Source organism: Harpegnathos saltator, unplaced genomic scaffold (assembly GCF_003227715.2).
Source record: "Harpegnathos saltator strain DR-91 unplaced genomic scaffold, Hsal_v8.6 scaffold391, whole genome shotgun sequence".
Taxonomy (NCBI): Eukaryota; Metazoa; Arthropoda; class Insecta; order Hymenoptera; family Formicidae; genus Harpegnathos; species Harpegnathos saltator.
In genome coordinates, this window is record NW_020230196.1 from 287,819 (window position 1) to 314,104 (window position 26,286).

The 26,286-nt window shown below is 36.9% G+C and overlaps 3 protein-coding genes across 5 annotated transcripts in view; 2 read left to right on the forward strand and 1 right to left on the reverse strand.

Moving 5' to 3' along the window:
* The window catches only part of LOC105185221 (neuropeptide CCHamide-1 receptor), a 30,594-nt gene extending 23,049 nt beyond the window's left edge, over positions 1 to 7,545 (forward strand). The window contains exons 2-8 of one of the 3 annotated variants that reach the window (XM_025300948.1): positions 3,804 to 4,061; positions 4,192 to 4,340; positions 4,880 to 5,079; positions 5,469 to 5,638; positions 5,769 to 5,983; positions 6,793 to 6,914; positions 7,091 to 7,545. In XM_025300948.1, the coding sequence (XP_025156733.1) occupies positions 3,804 to 4,061; positions 4,192 to 4,340; positions 4,880 to 5,079; positions 5,469 to 5,638; positions 5,769 to 5,983; positions 6,793 to 6,914; positions 7,091 to 7,095 (1,119 nt within the window). In that variant the 3' untranslated portion in view covers positions 7,096 to 7,545. Of the gene's footprint in view, positions 1 to 3,803; positions 4,062 to 4,191; positions 4,341 to 4,879; positions 5,080 to 5,468; positions 5,639 to 5,768; positions 5,984 to 6,792 lie in introns of all 3 variants that reach the window. The other 2 variants (XM_011144547.2, XM_011144546.3) reach the window with 2 other exon arrangements.
* Positions 7,546 to 8,551: 1,006 nt separating this feature from the next.
* LOC105185223 (uncharacterized) lies at positions 8,552 to 13,102 on the forward strand. The gene is made up of 5 exons (XM_011144548.3): positions 8,552 to 9,564; positions 10,262 to 10,305; positions 10,482 to 10,544; positions 11,593 to 11,707; positions 12,554 to 13,102. The coding sequence occupies exons 2-5, from the start codon at positions 10,288 to 10,290 to the stop codon at positions 12,991 to 12,993; spliced, it is 636 nt and encodes a 211-aa protein (XP_011142850.1). The 5' UTR covers positions 8,552 to 9,564; positions 10,262 to 10,287; the 3' UTR covers positions 12,994 to 13,102.
* Positions 13,103 to 14,323: 1,221 nt separating this feature from the next.
* On the reverse strand, positions 14,324 to 24,793 carry LOC105185224 (6-phosphofructo-2-kinase/fructose-2,6-bisphosphatase). Its single transcript, XM_011144549.3, has 6 exons — positions 23,502 to 24,793; positions 18,903 to 19,067; positions 18,547 to 18,713; positions 17,884 to 18,267; positions 17,212 to 17,481; positions 14,324 to 16,971 (listed from the first exon to the last, which is right to left on the reverse strand). Exons 1-6 carry the CDS (start codon positions 23,704 to 23,706, stop codon positions 16,543 to 16,545), a joined length of 1,620 nt encoding a protein of 539 aa, XP_011142851.1. The 5' UTR covers positions 23,707 to 24,793; the 3' UTR covers positions 14,324 to 16,542.
* Positions 24,794 to 26,286: the final 1,493 nt, after the last annotated feature.

A 26,286-nucleotide genomic window follows, 5' to 3' on the forward strand; every position in this document is an offset into this window, starting at 1 on the left:
CGCGTACTCGCGGATTTTTCAGCATGCACATGCGGTGTAACAAGAATTCCTACGTTTCGTTTTTTTACGATCCTCACGAATTATCAAATTTTTACGATAAACAGCGAGGAGGCTTGCAATCTGTAATGGTCGGTCAGCTTTAAAGACGAAAAGGACGTGTCGCCCGATCGAAACCGTGGATGCACGGTGGAAAATATGATTCTACGGCGATAGATAATTCTTCTATGGAAAAACAATTTGCCACGTTGTCATCGCGGATACGTTTCCGTTGAAAGAGATGTATTTTTAACTTCATTTAGCTCGCCCTCGCCAAATGCGGTCGTTTATTTTCGTGAGGTACGGATTTTCCGAACACCAGTAGCCATAATTTTCTGCGCGAAATCGAACGTCGACGACATTAATCAATATATTATACGCGCAATATCTCGTATCCGCGTGGGCGGGCATCTCATTGTTAGATTTATACGAGGAGAAACTGAAGTAATACCGTTCGAGAAACAAAAGTTTGTTTACCTTCTTTTTATGTTTACTCCGTTAGATGCGTTCTATTTAGATTCGCATATCTGTTTTATTTATCTTCCGATACTGCGTAAAAAAACACAGACGACTATATTTGAGACAACGTAAAAGTTGAAGTTATTATTAAACAGTTATTGAACAACAGTTCGACAGTTTTCGTTACTAGCAAAGGCATTATTACGATCCCAGGATGCTGTTAGCTCCGCGGATCCCGAGTTTTGTTGAATTTATTTGGACAAGAAGTCATTCGCACGTAAAAAACGGAGTTGCGTTTTGTTACGCTCCATCCGGCTGCGAGGGGATTGCTCGTCTGCCGACGCATCGGTCATAATTTCAAAATAAACGATGTATTTTCATGTTTTAAGAGAGCGATTCTATTTTTTTGCATTCTGGTAGATGTGGTATATTTTAACACACGATTTTTTAACATATACGTATGCCCGAATTTATTAAAATATATACGAGATTGCAATGAGTTAAAATATTTATACGCGATAAATAAATACATTATATTAATAGTTTTGATCAATGATTCAATTCCAAAGTTTGTGTTCGTGTCAAAACGGAAGTACGTATGAAAGCCGAAATGCGCGAGAGGTATACGAGTTCATGGAATGTATGTGTGTATGTGTTTATGTTTGTATGTATTTACGCTCGATTGAATTTTCCATTTAAATTGCCTTGCAACTTCTGCATTTTAGAAGTTTGGTACTTTAAAATTCGACGATGAGGTAATATCGAACGCTATATTATCGATTTCCAAGTGTATAGTAAATAACCGGACGATTATCTCTTAAGAGAGGATCTCATTACTCGACTATAAATTCAATGATAATGAACCATGTCAAAATAGAAGAAAATTGAATTTTAACTCGCGTTGACTTTAAATCAAAAAGCGCAATTGGTTAAAAACTCGATGCAGGTGATACGTCTATTAAATTAAAACCTCTATCGTGATTGATTGTTTTCTATATGTGTTTTCTGTGCGTGTTGCTTCTCATCCGGTGTAATAAAACCATACGAGATATCAGTAACGGACAAATGAATTTTAAATGTGCAAAATAATATACATATTGTTGCGATGATAATTATAATCAATTGCTTTACTTTGCTTAATCAGTTGTTCTTTACTATTTATAGTTTGAGAGAAATATATATATTTTCTTTTCATTATATATGTTATTATACCTGAACATAATTACGGAGATTACGTCTACGATATATCGTGTAATTCTTAAATAATCCGATTGTGGTCATAATTGCATGTACCATACAATGTTTTTTTATTACAATTATACGTCTCCATATCAAGATATCGAAGAGTGTATCAAGTTGCCGGATTTTTCGGAACGCCGATAAAACTAATATAGCAATGCAAATGAACATAAAAATTAATATCTTCTTGTTAATAGTAATAGTAATAAATAATATTGTAGTAAATCTACATATTTGAATTTGTTGAAGCATTTATAATTGAAAGTTACAGTTGAAATCTATAGTTAAAAAAAACACAAACACGTCTCGCGCACGCTGTAAATGGACCGTCGGCGTATTGAATCCGCGTGGAACCTATCCAGCGTGACAGGAACTAGTATATCGAATTTTTCAAAGTAGAAAATCTCTCTCTTTCTTTTTCGTCTGCCGAGAAATCTCTTTCTTTTTCGTCTGACGAGATATGTACTCGCAAACTAAATAAGCACAATAAAAAGCCTTTAGTGATAAACCGTGTCTATCTACATTGTCATATGTAACGTTATATGTACACGTTATGTACTGTGGACAAGTTATATACTTACGGTATTGTGTGCATATAAATACGATACAAAGCAAACATAAAGTATAGAAAAATATTCTAGTTATTCTTACACGCACACACAATCTGGTTCTTCTCTCATTGATATTATACGCAGATCAGAATTTTGCTTGTATTAATTAATTTTGCGACTTATGCTATGGAGTTTTTATTCGAGTCAGTCATTTTGTGCGAACGTTTCTTAAAAAAAAGACTGGTTTTATTTATAATGAAGCAAAAGAAAGAAAGAGTTGCCAAATGTTTATTGCTGCATACTTTTCACATTTCATTGCATATTTTAGATTTGATATTGATAGAATCAGAAAGACACATCCGCTTTAAATATATACTAGCGACAATAGGATAGAGTTCTATTTCATCTCTGATTGCATCTATCGTACTATCTGAAATAAATATATGATTCTATTTGCGATAAAATACACTGCGAACAGAAGTGTATACAGATTACATCGGCGATAACGAGTGCATTTTGCCTCGTCACGTTTGCCGGATGTAAAATTGTATGCATCCGCCTCTGAGAGATTGCACAACATCTATCATATTTATCATTATCGATTCAGCTTAGTATATTTTATCATAACGCTTATCAGATTAATATTTTCTCCTCCACAGTGTCTGCTTCGTTCTCGAGCAATATCCATCTCGTTCCTTTTTCTCACATGCATCTTTGTTGCAATTTTACGTTACATTGTTTATCGTATGTTAATTATATATTTATTAAACAAACGTTCCTTTCTTCTCCAAACAAATACATCAATGAAGCAGTGCGTTGATATTTTCATTCTTCCTAGTGCTTCGTACGAGTGATTTTTCTCTTATATTTGATGTTGTGCTCGTAGTTTAAATCACAGGAGAGATTAGCAAGAGCCGTTGCTGGATTTTAAACGCGGTAATTGGAAACACAGGAGGATAATATTGCTTCACATAAGAGCGTTCCATGCCGAAACTTTCTTTTACGCTTTAAACGTCGCTCGTATTCTTTGAAATGAAATCGGTTTTCCCCGATTTATTTTATCAATTTCATTCCTTTTTAAGCGAGAAGGGGATAGTATATTAATATTATTGTAATAAAAAATTTAATGAAATGAAATAGAAATAAAAGATTAAAGCAACATTTAAAATTCTTCGAGAGAAATTTGCAGTTCGAAATACACGTGCGAGATATTATATTGTTCTCCCTTATTTTCAATTATTGCGTTCAAAACCGAACGATGACTTCTACTAGCTTTCTCCTTTAAACAATTTGTGCGTCAAAGATTCGCATCAAATATTTGTTTAAAGATCATAGTTTGGCTATCGTTAGATTATGTAAAAACTACATTTTTATAAATTGTTTTACATACATTGTTATTAAATTTTTTGTTAAATTTCGGATCTTCAAAAAAGCGAACGATGCAACGTCGCTTCTCTGTTGCTCCAGTCTTCCCTAACGTAACGTTGTTACGACGAAGCTGTACTTCATTTATTACAGATGATGATGATGGTAATAGCGAATGACGTTCTGAATACAAGCAGAAGCCCCGTGATAGAGGAATACGACGACGTCGATGATGTTTACGTACCGTATGATCAACGACCCGAAACTTACATCGTGCCCATAGTGTTTTCAATAATCTTGGTCGTGGGTGTCACGGGAAACGGCACCTTGATTCTCATTTTACTATGCCATGCAAATATGAGAAATGTGCCGAACATTTATGTGCTATCTTTGGCCTTGGGCGATCTATTGGTGAGCAGCAGATCATCCATTGACCGGTGTCGCCCACAACACGACACTACCGGCCGTTCTTTGTGTCGTATCTGTTGCTATACTTACTACACTTACTCGTGATATTTGTAACGATAATACGTTGTTGCAGTTGATCGTGACCTGTGTACCTTTCACGTCTATCCTTTACACGCTTGAGTCGTGGCCATGGGGCTTGTCTATCTGCAAACTGTCCGAATACGTTAAGGATATCTCGATCGGTGTGTCGGTATTTACTCTAGCAGCTTTGGCAGCCGAAAGGTAAACGCCTACCGAAAGCTTCATCGCGCCGTGCATGCTAAACCGGGAAATTATTAGACAAACTTCACGAGACGACACTACACGCGTAATTGCGGTTTGAGTTAACTTTCGCGTCGAGCGGCTAGGCCGGAATTATACAGCCTGAAAATTTGCATAATCCACTCTCGAATTTATTCAACGCACGAGTGCATTTAGCAGCTCTTTTCGTTAAACAGGGCAGCGTTATTTCTGAGGGATCGTTTAATGTACATCATGTTAAATCGATTATATTACATATCAATGATTATCAAGTAATTTTCGATGAAACCTAATGCGTTTTATTAAAATAATTCCAATTATATTCTCTCGATATTTTACTCGATATGTAATGTTATATTATTCGAACGCGAGATTTGCTCGGCGGGGAACAATAATGTGCAGCCGCCTAATATGCGCGAGCTAATCGCAATACTCGCACCGCGAAGTGGCCGGCGGAGTGAACGTGAGCTCGCGTTGCTTTCAAAATATAATGCATTTTCGTAATTTCCTACATGTCGTAGATACTGCGCCATCGTGAACCCCATTCGACGCCATGTGGCGGGTTTGAGCGCGAAACCGCTAACCGTTTTAACGGCATCTCTTATCTGGGTACTAGCAATTGTCTTAGCTCTGCCCGCCGTACTCTTCTCTCACGTGCCGACTATACCATTGGGAGAAAACCACAGCATTCTAATCTGCAGCCCTTTCCCCGAAGAATTCGGTAAGGGACGGCGCATCTTGCTGGGATACAATCGCAATTGTCGCGAACATTGCTTCGAAATGCGCGAATGTAAATGGCGCCGAGTTTGCAATTATACGATGTCATCTTGCGCGGGAAGGAAACAAGTTACCAAGAGAACTTGTTCCGATGTAACTTGTTAACGATAAAATTGTAACAACTTTGACGTTTTCATCGCGCGGCTGGTATTAAGGTGTTAACTCCGAGGCTTTCGACCACACATCACACGTACGAAATATCTCGTAGAGTGATACGTAATCAAATCGCAATTTGCTTACGCAATTGGGTTTACGGAGAGTACGAACTTCACGATGCAACAATTAACCGTTTGCGCGGGAGCAGACATCCTGTTATGTGCTTTTACATTGCAGGAGACGGGTACCAGAAGGGCATAGTAATGTTCAAGTTCTTGGCGTATTACGCGATACCTCTGTGCGTAATAGCCGGTTTCTATCTAGGCATGGCACGTCATCTAATATTGTCTACCAGGAACATGCCAGGTGAACTTCCCGGCTGCGAACAGATAAGGGCGCGCAGGAGGGTACATAGCCATTGATATCTTTTTAAGACGAAAATTGTGTGCTTTTCAACGTTTTTTCTTCTTACTCTTCGCGATGTGATCACGTTTCGCAGAGTGCATTAACCGTTTCGTTTACTGCTGTGATTAACAGGTGGGCAAAATGGTGTTGTCCTTCATAATCGTTTTCGTGATTTGCTTTCTGCCATACCACGTGTTCATGCTATGGTTTCACTTCTGGCCTTCGTCGCGGGATGATTATAACATTTTCTGGCATGTATTCAGGATAGTCGGCTTCTGCCTCAGTTTCAGCAACAGCTGCGTGAATCCGATAGCTCTCTATTTCATCAGCGGCACATTTCGTCAAAGGTACGCCCACACGTATGATATCTGCAATGAAACGTGATAGAACGAATCATTGGAATTAATTGGAAGTCAATGATTAATTCGCGGATAATTACTATAATATGCATCATTTCGAATTGAACGAGCAAAAATGCCGTGATGGAAAAATTTCACATTGAAATCATATCGCAACGGAACTTACCGTAGCGAGCAAAAGCTCTTGCTTGCACTATGTGAGAGAAGAACATTTAAATAAACCATAATCGGTTAAACTTACCGCCGTATATATTATAAGGTCGAGTTTAGCAACAGAATATATAATATAATATATAATAGCGATTTTCCTTTGCAATCTCTCGTCAAGTTTAAATTTCATTCGCGGATGTTTCCAACAGAGAATAGCGTATGAACTTTTTCCCTGCCGATAAACTACTCCTCCCAAATTATTTGTGTGTGAAATCTCAGCGCAATAATTTATCCATAAAAGTGCTATGAAATTATGAATTTCTTCGATTTTTTAGAAAACATTATTCGAACTCGGCGTGTTTTCTGAACGATGACCTCTTACCCACGATTAGTCGAGGTTGTTGGATGGATTAAGGAAAATGATTAATAAAATTAACACTGAGATATCAACGAATACATTATTAAATATTTCAGATAAAATAACCTTAACAATCGTCTTATTCGATATAAATCTATATCTTCACAAGAGTGATGTAACATCCGAGAGTGGCACAGCCCTTAATATCTAATAAATTGGATCATGGCTCGTGTCGCACAAACACAATATTTGCCTTCAATCTGCTAACCCCATTCTTTGTTTGTCGTAGATTCAATAAATATTTGTGCTATTGTCTACCGGGTGGTTGCGCTGTCTGCGGCGGTAGACGCTTGGAAAGGGGCGGAACTCACGGAGATACTGGTTTTTCGCAAAGAAGTCGCGGCATACGGGGTACGTTTTATGAGACCAGTTTCGGTTCCACTTTCCGCAGACACACTCAAGAATCGACCGGGGTATTCGAGATGGCCAGCATAGAAAAGGCTAAATCTACCCCGTGCGATCGGAGGTTGCTGGCGGAATAATCTCGAGGGTTATAAACAGGGCATGGATGCTGATGTAAATTGCAGCATGAATGCAGTCTCGATGAACCGTCATTGCCGATAATGATGGACTAAAGCGGATGCGAAACGCTTCGTTGGAATGGTATGCGTATTGTATAACGTCAAAGCTGCGAGCCACGAATTACGGTTGTATGAAAGAAATGCGATGACAAGTCTCGCAGGTAATCCTTATTCGGGTATTAGGCGGCTAATGCGACGACAGTTGCGAAACTTATATAAGTGTCCGCTTATAATCACTTTGCTTGAAGTACCGATTTAAAATGATGCGTATACGACATTTTTCACTCTACGGTACGACTACACGGGTCGACTATATACAGGCAATCTCTTTCATATGTTAGACATTTTTTTTTTATAAACTCAAATTGTGTGTGTGCGACTTCTTTATTCCTCGATGGTACTTTCGTGTAATTTATGTTATCGAATCTTTATGCAGAGATTTATTATTTAAGTGGGCGAAGTAGTGAAAAGAGTCATGATTTATTAGGATTCACTTAATTAATTTCTTCTTGTTGCAAAACAAGATATTTCTCTTCTTTCTTCCACTTCGATCAAACCCGAATAAAAGAACCAAAGAAAATTAATCTCAAAGACGGTATCTCTATGTTCTTTCTACTACTAGAACATAGTATAAATAAGGCAGTATTTCGTATTATATGTACATGTATGTGCGATGTGTATCTCTTGTTCAATTTGATTGAGAATTATTTATTAGTATCTGTTATCCCTTTCTACACGTTCCTCGTGTTCAAAGAGATTAGGTTTAAGAGTAGATCTTGAAACAGTACAGCCGACCATTAGTCCCGTTCATTGGAATTGTCAAAACAACGAAAACCGAATTCGTTCATTAATGCGATAAATACATAAATAGTTGTCAGTGGAAAGGAGAGTAAGACTAAACAACTGGAAGTACAACGAGATACGATCTGACATTATTCTATTCCATGAATCTTCTATCGCCCCTCTTGTAAGCGGGAGAGCTTGACTCTCAGCGAACGAAATTGTAAATAGTATTACAAGAGAGTGTCGCGCGAGAGGAGGAAAAGCGCGAGAGCGCGAAACAGACGTAAAATAGAATTTATTTCGTGCCCTGGTACTTTAAATAGCTGTAAGTCCGGCATTATCTTACAGTTTTTTATAAGTGCACATCAACTAGATATCCATCCCTTCCATTTACGTTCAGTAAAGAAAAATGAACTCTGCTCTTATGGTCCGAAAGCTCGTAAAGTAACTCATTGAACTTACACGGTGCTGTTCTCGATACTATTGATATATCGTTTAGCCAGTCTCTTATTATAGAGTGTTATTTCTTTAGTCCCGATTTAGATTTACTATCTAAATAGATCATTCGCATAAATACGTAGAGGTTAATTCAAATAAATAATTTGTCATTATTTCCATTGCGTATACCATTTCGCTGTTTTACATCCTAGTTATTCGGGATGTTCCAAAATTATTGTGGTTTGATCTCTCACAAAATTTATACTTAGACACGGAATAGTCAGCTTTAGATGATTTAAACAACTTATTATCAAAACACATACCACTGGTTTCGGAGCATTGCGAAACGTAGTTGTGTGCGCGTTTAAGTGTCACCAGTGTCTTCTAATGTTAAACCCAATCTTAAACTTCAACCCAAACTTAGATCCAGCCGTAAATATTTTGTGCCTTTTTCCACATGCTTCGTAAGGATGAGAATTTTAGTAATAAAGATAACGCGCTATATATAATTTAACGTGGAAAATGTCGTTTGGAAAATGTTTCTCTTGCGCAAGTAAATTATTCTTGTTGGAACGTATAAAACAGAGAAAAGAAGCAACCAGCGCGAATTATTTTTAAGTCGCGGGCATCATTTTTGAGTCGAACAGAAATAATCGATGAGACTGCTCGGCACGCGTGCAACGAGCTCGCTCGCACGTGCCACTCGTCCACTCCCTTCAACAGTAGGGCACGCGCAGGGACACGTCGCAAGGGCTCACCAAAAGCAAAGAAAGAGGGAGGGAGGGAGAGAGAGAGAGAGAGAGAGAAAGAGGGAGACTTGCATCTGCCGCTTTTTCAGACCTTAACACGACGGTTGAAGGGAACGACGAGTCGAAGGGAACCGGTGCTGGATCAGCACCCTCGCACATAGACCCCCACCTCTTCGGCAACAATCGTGAAAGTGAGGGGGTTGGTAGTACGCGGCCGTCGACGTTGGTCAACGGTCGTTTTCATTAACAGTTGTCCGCGCGCAAGTAGTGTACTGTATAACGGGTATAAACGAAAGGATGTAGAGTTTTTCGACATAGAAAGAGGAGACAGAAAGAGGCGCACCTTACAAGAAAGAGCTTAGTGAAGGTAAAGAAGTTGCACGGTAAAGGGATCATTAGTGGGTTCTCACGCGCGAGAAATATCTTGTGACGCTGGCACCTGATAACGAAGCTGATACAACGGATAAAAGGTTAAGGGACAAACTCGTTTCTGTAGGAAGACAAAGTCGCGTAAGTAAAAGAACGATATCATTACATCCATGTAATGACACCATAAGACGATTATCTCACAAATACCAGCTTTGTAACATGTACATTCGGTCAGTTCAAATTTGTATCGATTTAATCGGAATTATCATCAAATGAATATTTGACGGTAAGTATGGAAAAAATCCTTTTGAAGATATTTTGAAAAGTGAAAGAAAATATCGAGCGAGATGAAAATAAAATATAATTGTGTGCGTGATTTATTTCTACGCAAGAGCACGTGGACACCAGAAAACGAAGAATATCAAAGTCAAAATGTCGAAAAGTCGAACGTATTAATCGATTAACGAAACCAATTAACCTGATTGAACATCATTACGTGGGAACAATTGCGGCGAAACGTATTAACGGGTATTATATGGGAACATAGAGAGTTGGTATTACTCCAAACAACGGTTTGCAACGCGATGCATTGCCATGCGATGCCTAGATATATAATTACGTACAGAATATACGACGAGAAATGATCAACCAAATAAACAGATTCCAAATTTTTACATAGTTTAGCGAAAAACATTCTTATTTAAATAATACTGCACATACACACATTTTGCGATCTTGTAAAAAATTTATTCGTTATAGATATTTATGAATATAATATCTGAGAAATTAAAGTTTTGAGTTGCATCGTTTTTAATCATCAAATATCGTTGGGTTACAGGTGGATAAGAATTAAATCAAGGCATAATGAAGAGATACTCATCGGTAAGGCATGATAAAAATAAATTACGTGACAATAGCTTTGTAAAAAATCACTGAAACATATGTAAAATCTATTATTATATGTACGAACATTTTTAATACGACAGCAAATAGAAATGCTTTCAGTATGTTTAAAACGACAAGAAGAAATTTTAACACGCTATTATGTCCAAAAATAGGCACCTTGTCTGGAAGACGTAGGTAATGACATTAAAAGAACAAGAGAAGATGAGCAACGCGCAGTAAGTTAAAAATTCTTCACTGTTTCGTTTTGACATTAAGTTTTAACATTTAATATGTCAACTGAAATAACATGAATAGTGGATGCAACTGCAAGCCAAAGTCGCAACTTAATTAAGAATGTTATTATATAAGGATGGTAAAAGTTATTTCACTAAAATTTTTCATAAAGTTCGATATTGTTAGCAATTATACTCTTTGTCTATGATTAGTGTTCTTGACTGCATTAACAGAATCATATAAGCAGATGTTTTAACTTTAGGAGCTATACAATTGTACTGCAAAACGAAAGTTATATTTGTTTTCAAGTTTTTCGTGAAGATATATAACAATTTGCCAGAGGCGAATGATCTGGTACTTCGCTATTGGATCACGAAACCACATTCGTGTTTTTGTGGTTAATATAACGGAAACTGTATCGTTTTTTTCTATATCAATTTGTTTCACGTGTTACATCTCGCGAAAGTTGAAATTTTACAAAATGGAAAGCCTTACACAAACGAGAAGTTTTTCTCCAACCAACCAAAAATACTTTTATAAATTCTTTTTAATTATTTTATTCCACTTTTCTGACAAACTTTTTTAAAAGTGTTAGATATAACGATTGTGTTGTAAGAGTCGAGACGCAATCACCTTTGATTAGCTTATTTTGTGATGTTTGGATCTATCGTTCTATAGTCAGTTTAGCCGTAACAAAACGGTTAGATTGCAACGACATGTATACGTATATACACATTGACAAAATTAATATGCATATACATATGTATTATTTTCCACTATTTTATATTGAATATATATAACTCGATATTTATCGTAATTTAAATAATCAAACGTAAAAAGTGTGCGTGCGTGTATATATGTGTCTTAAAGATAAAGCAAAATTTGTATTTAATAAAAGGATTTTGATGGCGGTACAAATAGATAAAATTTTGATAACACTTCGAAAGTGAATGTATATCGATATCGTAAGAATTTATTGTGGCAAATATCAATACGATTTTTATGAGACGTTTGCTGAATCCGGCATGCATGTTTTTTATATTTTCACAGGGTCCAGATACAAGAGAATATCTCCAATTGGCATTAGCCAGAATCCTAGAATTACAACGAGAAATCGAGGAAGGCACATACGTCACAGAAATCGATAATGGCAGTAACGATCTGGGTAACATAAAACTTGTTTCGCACTTTGACTCTCTCTTCAGATATTGCGTAACTTACCTTTATTATCAGCGGGAACTTCCGCAATGTTTCTACGGGGAAAAAGATTGGTATCGCTTGTTAGACCTCTCATAAAGTTCCGAGCAAACTTTATTCCTTTGATCCGATACATCGTAATGAGTTTCGAAATATCGCATAGGAATGATTTATTCGAGCAATTATCGCAACAGATGATATCTCCGTAAAGAAATTTATTAGTTGAAATGTATTTCGTTGCCGATTGTATTATGTCGTGTGACACAAGTATTTTAAAAGAACCTATGTGAAGTAAAATGCCGGATGTGTAAAATAAAAATTGTACGTGAGATGACGGTAGGTCTCTACGCGGTTAGATGGAAACTGTCTTCGCGAGATATCCTGACAGTCTCGTCAAATTTACGCATGACTCTCAACGCGACATGACGCCAATTTCGTATCAGTTCATGTGGCACGTCAATTGGAATAAGCTACTCGATTTATCGGTGTTTTATAAACCTGACAAATCAATATTAAATATATTAAATATGTTTTGTTAAATCTTAACAAGAGAATAAATAAAAGAAGGCAAGCAGCAATTCGAAAATCATATATTTTTTAAATCTTATTCGTTAGTTTTTTATATATTTATATCTATTTATTTTTAATCCTAATAAATCTCACTTCAGAAATCTCTGGAACTCAAAATATAAATAATTAAATATTGTAAGAAGAGCACCTTTTGTACTCGAGGCTTAATTTCATTTATCTTTTTATTCAAGATTTTGACTACGGCCATTAAATCTATCCGTGATATATCTTTATTATTTCGCAGACGTATCGGGCAGTGAAGAAGATTTAACGAAAGAGATCCTTGCCAAAGTGTTTCAAGATCTGCCAGGGACATCTGATTCGATCGCTAAGATAATAGACAGAGAAACACTCTGGAAAAGTCGTCGTATGGACGCGATCCGCAATAAAAGGATACAATTACTAGGTTTCGATGCTTGTCGGAGAATTACTCTCGAGTTCATGAAGACGGTGGTGCGAGAAACACGGGGCAGATTCTCTTCATTAGAAATTGGTCGCTACGATTTGTCTGTACCGCGAGACGAATCGTTTTATTCGAGAAATGGGATTCTAGCGAACGATTTGCGAGAACCTAGCGCGACTGATGCGCAAGAAATTCGGATAAGAATGTTGAAAAGTCTGGATTTGCACTTAGCCGCTAAACAAAGAGACTACACGGCTAAATTAATGAGATCGGCTATATAACTCTATGTTTTTGACACTCTAAAGCGAATGAATCGAAAAAACAAAATATCTGAATTATATTTCCGCCGGGTATTAATGCAATGAAAATTCATTGCACAGTATATTTTACCTGGGATATTATGTTTATTTAGATATTATCAATATTTTTTATATATTTCTCTCTCTCTCTCTCTCTTTTCTAGTCATAAAGAATACCGTCAAACGATTATTATTTTTTTTTTACAAAATATTAGCAGATCGTTTTGTGGGCAATAAGTCAAATATGATACATATCATTTATTTAAATTTACAATAATAGGTTAAGTTATTGAACACATATTTTACATAAACATTTTTTAAGCAAAGTCGAAGCTTCGCTTTTAATGCAGAACCGATCTCAGCTCTTGCAGCGAAAACTTGCAAAAACTTATCTAGTCATATGTAACTTGCTAGTCATAACCTGCCATAAGCATAATTATTTTGCAAAGCTACTTATTTATTTTAGAAATCGTAGATGCATTATAGGGTACGATAGAATTTATTATTCTATTCAGATTTTACTCTTTTTCTAAAGTCTATGAATAAAATTATATGTGCACTATAATTCATTTAATATAATGCTTTGTAAAACTTTGTATGAATAAATAATTTAATATGTTCATAACATTCTACGACATCTTGAAATTCAAGTAAATAAATGCCTCCTATATTTCTTTGAATTTTCATAGTTCAATAAGAGGAATAATTAAATCATATAAAAGAGAAACACAAAGATCCAAGGTAGTTTTGTAAAAAACATTTATTCAGAGTGTACAAATAAAAAACTTAAGGCTTCCAAACTCTCTGTTTGAATTACATGTCTTAATTGCATATCGTACAAATTACAGATTATAATTATTTTTCGGGGCATTCGGGCATATAAGGCCACGAAATATTTTACGGTCGAGACGTCAAAAGATCGACTAGACGTTCTTGTTAAAGAGGAAGACGTACATAGCACATATAAACAGATTTCCCTACAGCAAGTAAACTTGTCAAAGTAATTTCTACAAGTGCACACTTCGAATTCCTGTTATCGAATCTCGAAGAACTTCATGTATTCATACGGTATTATGTGCGTTTATGCGATAAACTATCTTAATGAATTCAAACACACAATATAAAATGTTGATAAACGGTGTATAAACATTAATTTATCTATTTCTCCATAAAATATCACTAATTTATCAACTTCATAATTACACCAAAATTATTGCAAACTCATGCAAAATATTATATACAATCTTCAATTTAAATTTGATGAATTTAATATGGTTAATAATTTGTTACTACTAAAATGCATACTAAAATATATATTATTATAATGTTTGCATTTCTGTATATCTCGTTGTATCTACATTAAAAATACACATTCTAATATATCGACACAAGAACATATTGAATTAAACAGTTTTACGTTGCAAATGCAATGCAACATATTTATCCTAAATACAGAATCATTTGCAATTTGATCATATTTGCAGAAAATTCGAGTCGAGGTTTCAACTTCACGGAAAAGTATTGTACAAAATTAAAATAAATTATCAAGAAAATCGAAACAAGGCAATTAAAGTTTCTGTCATTCGCTACTGCGATATACAATACACAGAGAGAATGAATATAGTAATAGAAATGAGACTCTCCATGTTATAAATAATATTCAGCCAATATATGGAAACGAATGTATGCTGCTTTGTTTCAGGAAAAGTAAAGATCAACGATATTTCCCGTGTTCTCTAATTGATTTGTGACACAAAAACACCGCCTAGAGCACACGAGATACTTTGAAAGCTACGGAATATAAGTAATATCGTCATGGAACATTTTAACAAGAAATTCTATCAGACCTCAAGCACAATATAATACATTTTTGCTTTTATCCAATTCATAGAAGTAATTTTCCTCGAAAACAATGCAGTGATTATATATAACGAAAAATTTTATATTTGTGAGCTAAACAAGAGTAAAAATATAGACATTTACTGATTAAAATTATTGATTAAAATATATAACGCATCAATTGTCATAAACAAAATCGCTACATTATTACATCTAATATATATATATATATTTGTTTTTTTTTTTTATAAAAATATAAGAATAGTCTTACAATAGCTGAATATATATCCTACCGTTTTGATCGTCATTACAAAAAGAGAGGCCGGATAATTAATCCATAATATATGAAAATCGAGTTTTGCACACGATAACTTCCGTATATTTGAACGTTTCTATTTATATCTCTTAATCTCTCGTTATTCAACATTGTTATAAATTCGATGACACGCGTCTATAACAAAAAAGATTGTGCATTCGATGGAAATATTAACGATCACAGTACGAAAGAAAAGTTTCGCAACACGTCTCGAGAGGAATCGATCGTAGAAATTCTAAAATACGAAAATATATTAATTTCAATGTTCAATTTCAACGTCCGTATCTATCCTTTTCTTTTTCTTTCTTTCTTTCTTTCCCTTCCTCTCTGTCTCTCTCTCTCTCTCTCTCTCTCACACATACACAAACAGTTTTCGATATATAATTTCCCATTCTTTATACAAATCTATAAACTTATATATATATATATTTAGCACAACAGGTAATGTACCTTAACGCGTATTAATTTGTAACACGAATTACCAAGCACACTATATGTGTGATAATCCTATAAATTATTAACGTAATTATATCACGCGATGCGTAGAGGGCCGAGCGATGGGCTTCCAGTTGCTATTCGTTGAAAAGGCGTGTTGTAATATTTGGTTATCGTAGACCTGTCGTCGAAGCCGACACAAGACACTCGCAAAACTTCGCCGACGATCAGTGTCAAAGATATTCATGCTGGAATCTGTGCGTTCTCTCCATTAAACGGAAAATCTTCCGGCTAAGATTCTATACCAAACGTGCATATATCATGTCCATGCATTAATTGTAATTAGGTCAAGTTGGTTCGTTTCAGCCGTCGCTAATAACATAACGATCTAATTTTCCCTCCTACAAGTGAATTATCTCCATATATCTCCATATATCTCCGGGGCTACGAACAAGTCTACTTGAAGTAAATTATTCCAGTAGCGCCGCGAGTGTCACAGCTAACTATGAACATAAGCTAAGCTTATCTCGAACATGACGTAAATCAACTTGTGGAAATCACACTACAGCCATTTTAACTGAAACAGACAAATCGCTACGTGATCCCATCAACTGAAAGGTGTTTTGTATTTCTCAAGCTTCGCATAAATTTTCTTTCAGAAGAACTGTCTTGGTGATTCAATTTCTATTCACAATTTCTCCCCGTTACTTTTTGTGTGTCTCGTGAAATATTTTATAAAAATAAATTGTAAAATAATTTTTATAAAGAATTTCTGCATTAAACATGTGTTGAAGTAAAACGGTTCGCACAGAACCAGGAGATCTAAAATTTGTCTCTGCATTTGATCTTGCATTGCTCGTGAAAAACCATTCGGTCCAACAGATACGATGTTCCCGAATTCGGCTCGCGCCACTTTCAAAGTCGACCTTGCCTTTCCTTTGCTAGTGCTGTTGCACAAGAGTAGGCCCGTTGCCGGGATTCCTCCAAGGATCTGGTATATCGAAGTGCGCGGGGACCGTGAGCAGAGCGTCGGCCGCGGTGCGGTCGCCGCTGCAATTGTTTGGCTTGACGCGGGTGGTGTCGACGCACTCGATCGGCAGCTTGATGAACTCGAGCTTGTAGTTGTGACCCTGGCTGGTGAGGCGGATGATCGTATGCAGCGGCACTTCCATGTAGGGCACTTCCTCGGGTTTCTTGTCGAGGAAGAAGCCGATGATGCAGCGCAGAACCGCCTGGTGCGACACCACGAGCACGTTGTTCGAGCGCTGCAGTTCGGCGATCACCGGCTCGACACGTTGCATCGCGTCGATGTAGCTCTCGCCCCACGGATAACGATAACGCAGCTTGTCTTGATCGCGCCATGCGAATTCCTGCCGAGGAAGTTACATTAACTCCATGACCATCGCGAATTGATTACCGCGTTCCGACCGATGGCTATCTTCGCGATCGAAGTTAGTTACTCCAACTTTCCCGAACTTGAACTTCGGTCTGCAAGCCCGGACACTAAACATTTATTGCCGCCGATCAGCGATTATAAATTCCTCGCGTAAGGCTCCGGCTAATTAATCAAGATTCGTCCCGACAGCTTAGAAGTACCGATGAATCATTACCTGCGGATAGCGCTCTTGCATCTCCTCGTAAGATAGGCCTTCGCACACCCCGGCGTGAAGTTCGTTCAAAGCGGCCACGTGTTCTTGAGGAGCCTCGATGCCCCGTGCCGTGGCGATTGTTCTGCGGAGGCGGCTGGTGAGAACCCGCAGATCGGGGATGCGCATGGCGTTGAATCTGGTCGACAACGCTTGTGCGTATCGCTCACCTCTGGCGCTTAAAACTGCGTCACCGCCAATTTTGCCGAGCACGTTGTATTCGCTTTCACCATGCTGCAATAATGTTGTTTAAATTACTTAAACGCGCCAGAGGCAATCGAGCAGAAGGCGGAACGGATCCTTCCGCGGAAGGATCAATTTCGGGATTTTATATTCTTTCCCGTCACTCGCTTTCCGCATTTTTCTTATCGCGATACGAAATTATTTTTAATTTTCATTACGATTAAATTATCGGGGACTAGCAGAAGTTTGTCGGAAATTTGGCTATATTTCTTTCATTAATAATAACAAAACAGCATACATGTTACTCTCGTTTAAAGTACTCGCCACTTCCTGCCATTTCTCAAATTATTGCTTCTACATCTGCAAAGTAATTTATCTTTTTTGCTTCAATTTGTCGACAATCCGGTAAACTTTTGCAAGCCTTGAATAATTGTATGAAATTGATCTGCTTACTCTTGAGAAATAAAGAGTGTGCGGTTTGAGACTGATGTCTCCAAGATATCCCAACACCTTGGTTTCAATATGACCGGTAACCTTGCAAGTCTCGATGTCCATAGTAGCGGTGTCAATTCTGATTCTGGGGTAGGATCTCTCGTACATGGGCTCGTACAATTCGGTGTAATAAGCGATTTTTGAACACAGGTACTCTGCGACCAGAGTGGCATCCACGTCGGCGTAATCAGCATTGTGTTTCACCATCTCTTGTTGGTTACGCTGCAGAACCACCGGGTCGTGGCAAACGCACTCGATGAAAAGAACGCGGTAACCGAGCTGAGCGGAAAAATAGTCGTAGACTTCGGTGCGTTCTGCTGTCGTGATCAACATAGCGTCGAGGATCTAGAAACGAAGAAGCTCTAGATAATGACCGCGATACGTGGCTTCTTTTGTCCGTTTCAATTCCATTTGATTTTATTGCCGTTTTCGTATTGAATTTCTCTTCCATTTCATTTTACGTCGTTTCATTGCCATGCGTAGTTTTTAAACGTAGATCATTCTTGGCTAAGCAATTCGTAATCCCCGGTAACATGTGACTGAAGATCGTACCCGAAAAATATATTGCTATACCTTCACAGATCTCGTGAATACAAAGATTCCTGAACGTTTCTGAATACTTACTGCTACATTATTGCCAGACGCGAGCCATGACGCGCAATCTTGCATAGCATCTCTCTGCGCGAGAATTCTTGTGGCGTTGCTTGCCGCCTGATCCAATCGAAAGAATGTAACATCATGAGATGTGTGAGGTTCGGATTGCTTTTTCCGATAATCGATCACGTGGAACACTGAAAATAAAATTATAATAACGTAGTTCCATGGAGCTTTCTCACGAGCAAACAGGCTTTCTAATTTAATGTTGGATTAAAAATAAAAGTGAAAATCAAGGAAATTTTATTAACGAATACAATGAATTCGCGGCTTGGTTTAATGAATACATTATCTATTGTCGACTAAATGATTGATTATGCATTTACCTTTCGTGGTTATGCCATTCCAGTTGAGTCTGCGAGCGAGGTTTTTTCCTATCTGGCTTTTTCCGCAAGCCGGTAGACCGCAAGTGGCAATGACAACTCCCGCAAACTTGCGCGATGACTTCGCCACTCCGGGCATTCTCGCGATGGCCTTCTCTTTGCCAGGGTCTACGTGAAAATAGACAATGTAATATTGAGAACTGTATCGCCATTTCTTACGCAATTGTACAAATCAACGATGCATATTCTTTCGGCTCTTTTGATTTCTTAGAAAATGAAGTACATGATTAACGAGAACATATATCTGAGAGATAAAAATATGGTGATAAGAGAAAGAGAGAGAAAGGGAGAGAGAGAGAGAGAGAGAAATACTTGCGCCGAAATGACGCAAATATAATTTTTGGGAATAACAGGACATAGCATACAATAGCTAAATATAATATTATTAGTCAGAGCTTCGTTGAACGAGGACTTTGCTCCACTAACGGGAATATTTTGGCAATTCATCTAACTATAGACACGAAACTCACTAAGTAACGTGTGAGCATGATAAAACATATATATAATCTTCGATACATAATAAAATCTGCGCACATCATGAGTATGACGTCAAGTATGACGTTCGAATTCGTGAGAACATAATGTGGAAACTTGTGCTTCTTGAAAATAACATTAATCGTAAAATGTTTACGACAGGTAAGCACTGAAAAATAACAGAAGTGCGCAAAATGCGAAGAGTTGGACAATATAGCGTTATTTATTAACTTAAACGTTATTTCACGTTCGCTTGCGATAACATATCATTTGTGTTTACAGAAAAGTATAATTTTTGTATTATGAAATGTTGTTTCATATTGTCATGTGCAGAAGAAATATTTTGCGTTTTACATTCTTGCAGACGAAGAGAATACACGTATTTATAAAATATACGATGATTCTCTCTCTCGCTCTCTCTCTTTCTCTCTCTCTCTCTCTCTCTCTCTCTCTGATGAGTCTGCAAGATTTGTGGAGTACACCTCATAGATCGAACGAAAAAAAATATAGGTTTTTATCTATTTTAACTATCGCGGTTAAGTCTCGGATTAGTTGAAGCGTAACGAAAACTTAATTCAAACTATCTCAAGCATTTAATATCAACAACTCATAAGGAAGAATTATTACCGCGCTCTCATAAAAAAAAACAAACAAAAACAGAAAATGATTACTTCGCGGAATATACGTGCAGTAAAATTAAGAAGCATAGCTTACAAGATTAATATTATCTTGAAGATTACTTTCATATATAAGTGATATATATCTTAATATCTCATACAACATTTTTCTTAATGATTTATCCTCTCCTCATGATAATTTGAAGATTATAAAAATATAAAATCGGTGATTAAATTAATTATCAATTTTGCATGCGAAATATATATAAAATAATATCAGCTTATCTAATATGCACATATTTTTACTAAGATCGAAGATACTGTTAAAGTGCCTTCGAATCGTCGTTGACTAAAACGAAAGATTAAAGATAAGTTCAACATCAAGATCGCAAAATACGATTATTCTACATTCATTCTGGACTCTGCATAATTATGACGTCTACTGAATTGTCAAACGAGCGGACAATGGAATATACGATGCCTCGTGTCCCACCAGGAGCGCACTTTATATTTAGAATTGTGAATGTGCGCGCATTTGTCTTGCTTGGCCTTTCCCGTGCGTTACCAGCCAACAATGGTTCACCTTTCAAACGCGGTAAAATTCCAATTACTGCATGTACAAGAAGGAGACAATTATATGTTAATCTGATTTCTTCTTAAATACGAAAATTTGCGCTATATCCGTTCGTTCAAATATTTATCAACAATTTTGTATGTTGAAAAGAATTATATTGATTAAAATTCTTATTACATTATTTACATAAAATGGTATGTCAATGAGTGACAGTCCGTCGATAACTCTATAGTTATTACTTGACTCTTAGATAACCTACACATAACGGTTACCTAACGGAATAAAATATGCAAATGAAAGATAACACATAAGGTCTGTAAAAATACGTAACATCATTTGCAAAGCTTGATTTTATTGGTTCATATCTAAGTTAGAAATAATAGTTTAACCCCAGTGATCTAGTTCATTTGTTTGCAATTACAAAAAATATATAAAACTGTGTTTTAATTACTTGTTTTCAATTACTGCGCGCGTAAAATACGAAATTATTTGTAATATTTTGCATATCCAGAAAATATTTCCTTTACTCTATGCATTTTATACTTTATGCATAATACATATAACATATTTATTATATACAACAAAGAATGATATTTTGTAAATATTGTTAAAAAAGGAGCGATATCAAACACATGATTACTTATAACTCAATTTAAATTTAAATTTAATTTTACTCTTACAGAAATTCGATTTACTTACATGATACTGAAAAAATATACCCCACGCTATTTAAAATATTCATTATTAAATTATTAAAAATTTTAAGGAAATATATTTTATCGTTTAAACATTTTCTTGCGTTGCACACTTTTGAGGACCTTGTGTGTTATCTTTAATTTTATGTCTCGTTCTGTTGGGTAATCGTCACACGCAAATTATCCAACAGTCACAGTGATATATAGAGATACTTAAAAATGATAAGATATATCTCTATTTAATCACGTAAAAATTTCAACACATTCTGTACATATAATACATCCAAAATTCGTAAAATTTCAAATTCTTAATCACTTGCAAAATGCAAGAAGCTAATAGCAATTCATTTCTGGTGTAAGAAATTGAATTGATTTGAAATTACTGAGAGTACGATTCTTGATAACGTAACGATAAGTTATCGATTTCTCAATGCCATTTTAGAACGATAAATCGGATACGATATGATAGTTTACATAGAATTATCACAGAGACTCATGCGATTTGACTTTCAGACAGCGATTCTTTCGCGACGTACTACATGAAATACTATATAGTTCAAGACAAGAAAATAAAAATATATCAGATAAAAGTTGACCCAACTTGCGTGTTTCTTTGCAAAAAATATTGTCCCACGACTTTATAAATAAATTTCATTTTAATTATAAATATACCGCATGTCATACGTTGTCCAGTGTGTTATTTCTGTCTACTCAGATTCCATTATGAATTTTATATATTACGATTTTGACATCTATATTTTTCGTATATCGTCATGAATGATTATTTTAATAGAATTCTGCGACGTCATATGTATAAGTGATTTGACCAAGCCGAATATGACGTTACGTATAATAAGCAGAATTCATAAATGTCGCGTTTACATTTTTAATATGAGTTTATTTATTACCTCTTAATCGATTTCGATTAAATGCCATTTCACTTTCAAGAATGCACAATTTATTGGCAGAATTATAGGATGAATAACCATCAAAGAAACCCGATCCTATGTGAAACAATGTTGTTTGTAACACGAGAACGGTGTCGCAAATAAAAAATACGGATATCGTAGCATAAGCGAAACTAGTGAGACGACCGCTTCGCGTTCGTGCATCCTTGCGAGTTTGTGTTAACGCGTTGAAAAACTTAATCTTTACAAAGCTAAAGATTATTTATCTCTTCTTCGCGTATCGATAATTACTCGCGATGACGGGAATTGTATATAGAAAATAAAAGTGGTGAAGGTTAATTTTATGGATTGCATCCGCGTGCTTATTTATATCCTCTACAATTTTAGCTACCGCGTGTTCCCTCATGCGTAGGTAATGAGAATACAATACGGATTTACGCATGTTCATAGAGCTCTACACGCGAGAAATTCGATGTCGTTAATTTCACGCGAAAATATGAATAAGATAAAAGCAAAAAATGCGGTAAAAGCATAAAAAGAGCAAGACAGCGGTGCGATATCGTAGACGGCGACCTCAATACCCGAGTCTCGTTGTTTTCCTTTCACTTTTCATCTCCTTCGAATTTCATTAAACCAGCTATCTATGTGATGTACATGTTCTATGTATGTATGTTCAAATAGAAAAATTCATGTATGTAAAAGATGCGAGATTTGCGTTTTTTATTCTTATCTGTCTTTCTATATAAATATTCATTTTTATATGTTACGAAAACGAATCGACTGACATTTGATGGAATTGGTTTGATATACAGCTTTGTTACAGAAAACATATTTATATTTCGTCTGCAATAATTTTTAAAAAATATTAGACTTCTTAGTGAGCGAAAAATTTTGAACAAGAATAACACGCAATAACAACATCTCCCCTATAATTAGAATCTCGTAACGCTTTGCTGCGTAGATTATTTATTAAGGTCCTCTCTCGTTCTCAGGCTCTAAGGTTCTCTCTTAAATTACGTAACAAAATGCTCTTCAACGGCACAGAAGCCTGAGATATGTCTGCCTGTGTTATCTGAGCGGGTGTTAAGTTCTCTTGCACGTTTGAATCAACCTCGCAACTCGGTTATTTAATCGTTCAGATAATTCATTTTACTCGGTACATAAAAGCGAGTTTTTGAAAGTAACAACGTGAGAGAATATTCAAATTACATAAGTAGACATCAGTAATCCTCCGTGAGTCGTCAGTCAACTTCATCCCCCGTGTGAAACTTTACCTTGACGCTGCTCTTCCGTATTAGGGACCATGTTGGTTGTAATGCCGGCGTTCAGGAGTACTTCCGTGTTGGACCTTTGTTTCCTAATTAAATCGGTTTTTTTCTCTAGCAGAACGCCGGCTTGCAGGGCGAGTTTTCTGAGTGCGATACAATAACCCAGTAACGGAGTTGCCAGCAGATCAAAACATGCGACGACCCAGGGCATAACCGAGAAACCCTTATTGGGGAGAAAAACCGGTTTATCAAGTACCAGCTTTTTTATTCTTTTGCTCTCCCTCTTTTTCTGTCTCTCTCTCTCTCTCTCTTTCTCTTCTTCTCTATTTCACTCTCTCTTTCTTCCTCTTTGTCGCTATGTCTCTAGCACTCCGTTTCCTTATTTATTTTATAAATCGTGATAGGTTTATGACTTGTTAAGATATCGCTCGGAACAAAAGGAAGCCCGATTGCGTCCCGCTGCTCCAAAAAGCTGAAGAGCCGCCCCTATTCTAATCTCGTGTTATCGCATCAGTCTGCTTAGTTTCTCTTCCTCTGCTTTCCGGTTGAGCTCTCGGCTAAAGTTCTTCCGAAAAGTGGTCGCTGCTCGTGTGTCGTATTATAGACAACAGATCCTCCCTCATTCCAATTTGCTTGATCCTCACCTCCGGAGCCAGTTTGCGGGCTTCCTTGGGATCGGTCAGAGAGAAGCCCAGGTCTCTAGTTCGAAGTCTTGTGCCGCGTGATTTTTTGTCACTGGCGGCTTTCGTTCCTTTCGCAAACTCCGCTATCGATGATGATATTCTCACAGCTGGTGTCGTTGCTGGTCGGCGACAGTGCGCGCGCACGAGAGGATATAGCTACTGCTAATTTACATAGTAACAGCGACGTCTTGCTCCAATCTCACGGACCACTTTTCTCCTTTGAGATTCTGAGCTCGAAGTCGTGGTTGCGAGATCACTAATATGTGCCTGATTTACCACTATTTTCTTGCCTTCCTCTCCTACTTCCTCTCGACCAAGCCGGATGGACGCCCTGTCAATATAAATATAATCGGCTAGATATAGCCGATAGAGCTGGGAGAAATTTCGACGGATGCTTCTCGAAACTTGTCGTAGAACTTCTACTGACGCTTCTCGCTAGCTAGTGTCACTCGTAATCCGCCGGTTTTTCAGCGTTGATCAGAGAATCGCGATGAAGGCGTGTGAGTACGTTCAATTGTAGTACGTTCGAACGAGGATAGAACTCCGGTTGCGGACCCGACTGGTCGATATGCGCTTCTCGACTCTCTGACGACTAGTTGTCTGGTTCCACCGCGGCTTTTAGCATCATCGACCAGAACCCACGAACGAGCGTACTCCGCGTGGTGAGCCAATGGAATATCAGCTGGCCCCTCTACTAGGACGTCGAATAAACTTGCGCGCGTTGGGCAAATATTCGCTTTTCCTCATGGTTGTAAGCCGACATCGTGCTATTCATCGCGAAAGTTGCGAGCAATGAAAATTTATTAGCCTAAACTGTGCTCGCGCAAAGTCGTCAACCATGAAAAGAGGATCTTGTCCTTTATACGTCATTAGAGTTTGACTTCGACTTCGATTTCCTTCGATGTTGATAATTCTTGCGATTCATACCTTTGAACGCTTCGCTTCAGAGCTATATTTCTTTTCCTAAATTTAAACAATCTGAGGTTCGCAACCACATTCGATATTTCCACGCGATGTCATCCCGATGACCTACGCTGTTGACGACAATCTAACACGTGCTTGATTGAGATCATAAATTGTATATGTATACGCCTGATGAAACAGCATCGCATTTTTCTTGGCTGGTCGCGAGTTCGAAGTCCACGGTTGTTTTTCCTATTTTCACGTAATCGTTTGGCAAACGGCCGTCCAGGCGCGTATGCATTTGGTGTCATTGAGTTAAATGAAAAGACGTCGGATCATTAATGTTTTGACCTACCACTTTCGTGGTTACATCATATATATGCCAGTATACGTCGAACGGCTTCTTTATATATGCACGTGAACTTTAGAACCTGCTTCGATATCATGTGAAAATAGCGTTTCATACCATTTTGAAAAAAGTAATTTTATTTGGAAAATTTTTACATGTGTGCAACTTGAATTAATATTAAAATGTCGAAACGTAAGTGAAACTCGTATATATATATATATATATATTTGCGAGCAGAGAAATATTTTTGAAATGACCCCGTGGATTAATCAATCGAAAGTTCGCACAAAAAAACGAGGACAATCATATTTGCTATATGTGTCTTTTGTTACGAAATATCTATAAATAAACGTGCCCGCGTTTCGAAGATGTTCACACAGGGAGAAACTTGGCCAAAAGATATTCTAAGAGCGGCTATATGGCATTGGAAAAAAAGAGATTGTATTTTCCTCTCTTTTCCTTGAAACATTTGGTAAAACCCTTAAATGTTTCCTCGTTCTTCTCCTTTTTCTTTTGTAAAAAAATTATCATTAATACACAATTAAAAATTTGATTTGTTTTTTGTTATACGTGTCTACACTTTCTCGCTGCTCACTTTTGCTTGACGCAATATACTATGCAAATTTTTGAAGACATTAAATTCCGAAATTCAACAGAAAAGAATATTTACGATAACAAAGCACATCTGTGTGCATTGAAATATAAGATTTTTCTTATGGCACCAACGTAAAGATAGACGTCAGAAGCTTAACTCATTAAATGATAATAGGGAAGCACATAAAACGTGTATTTGCGGCTGCACGTAATGAATGTTGCTTCAACGCGCGATAAAAGTCTGACATGATCTAGTGAAATG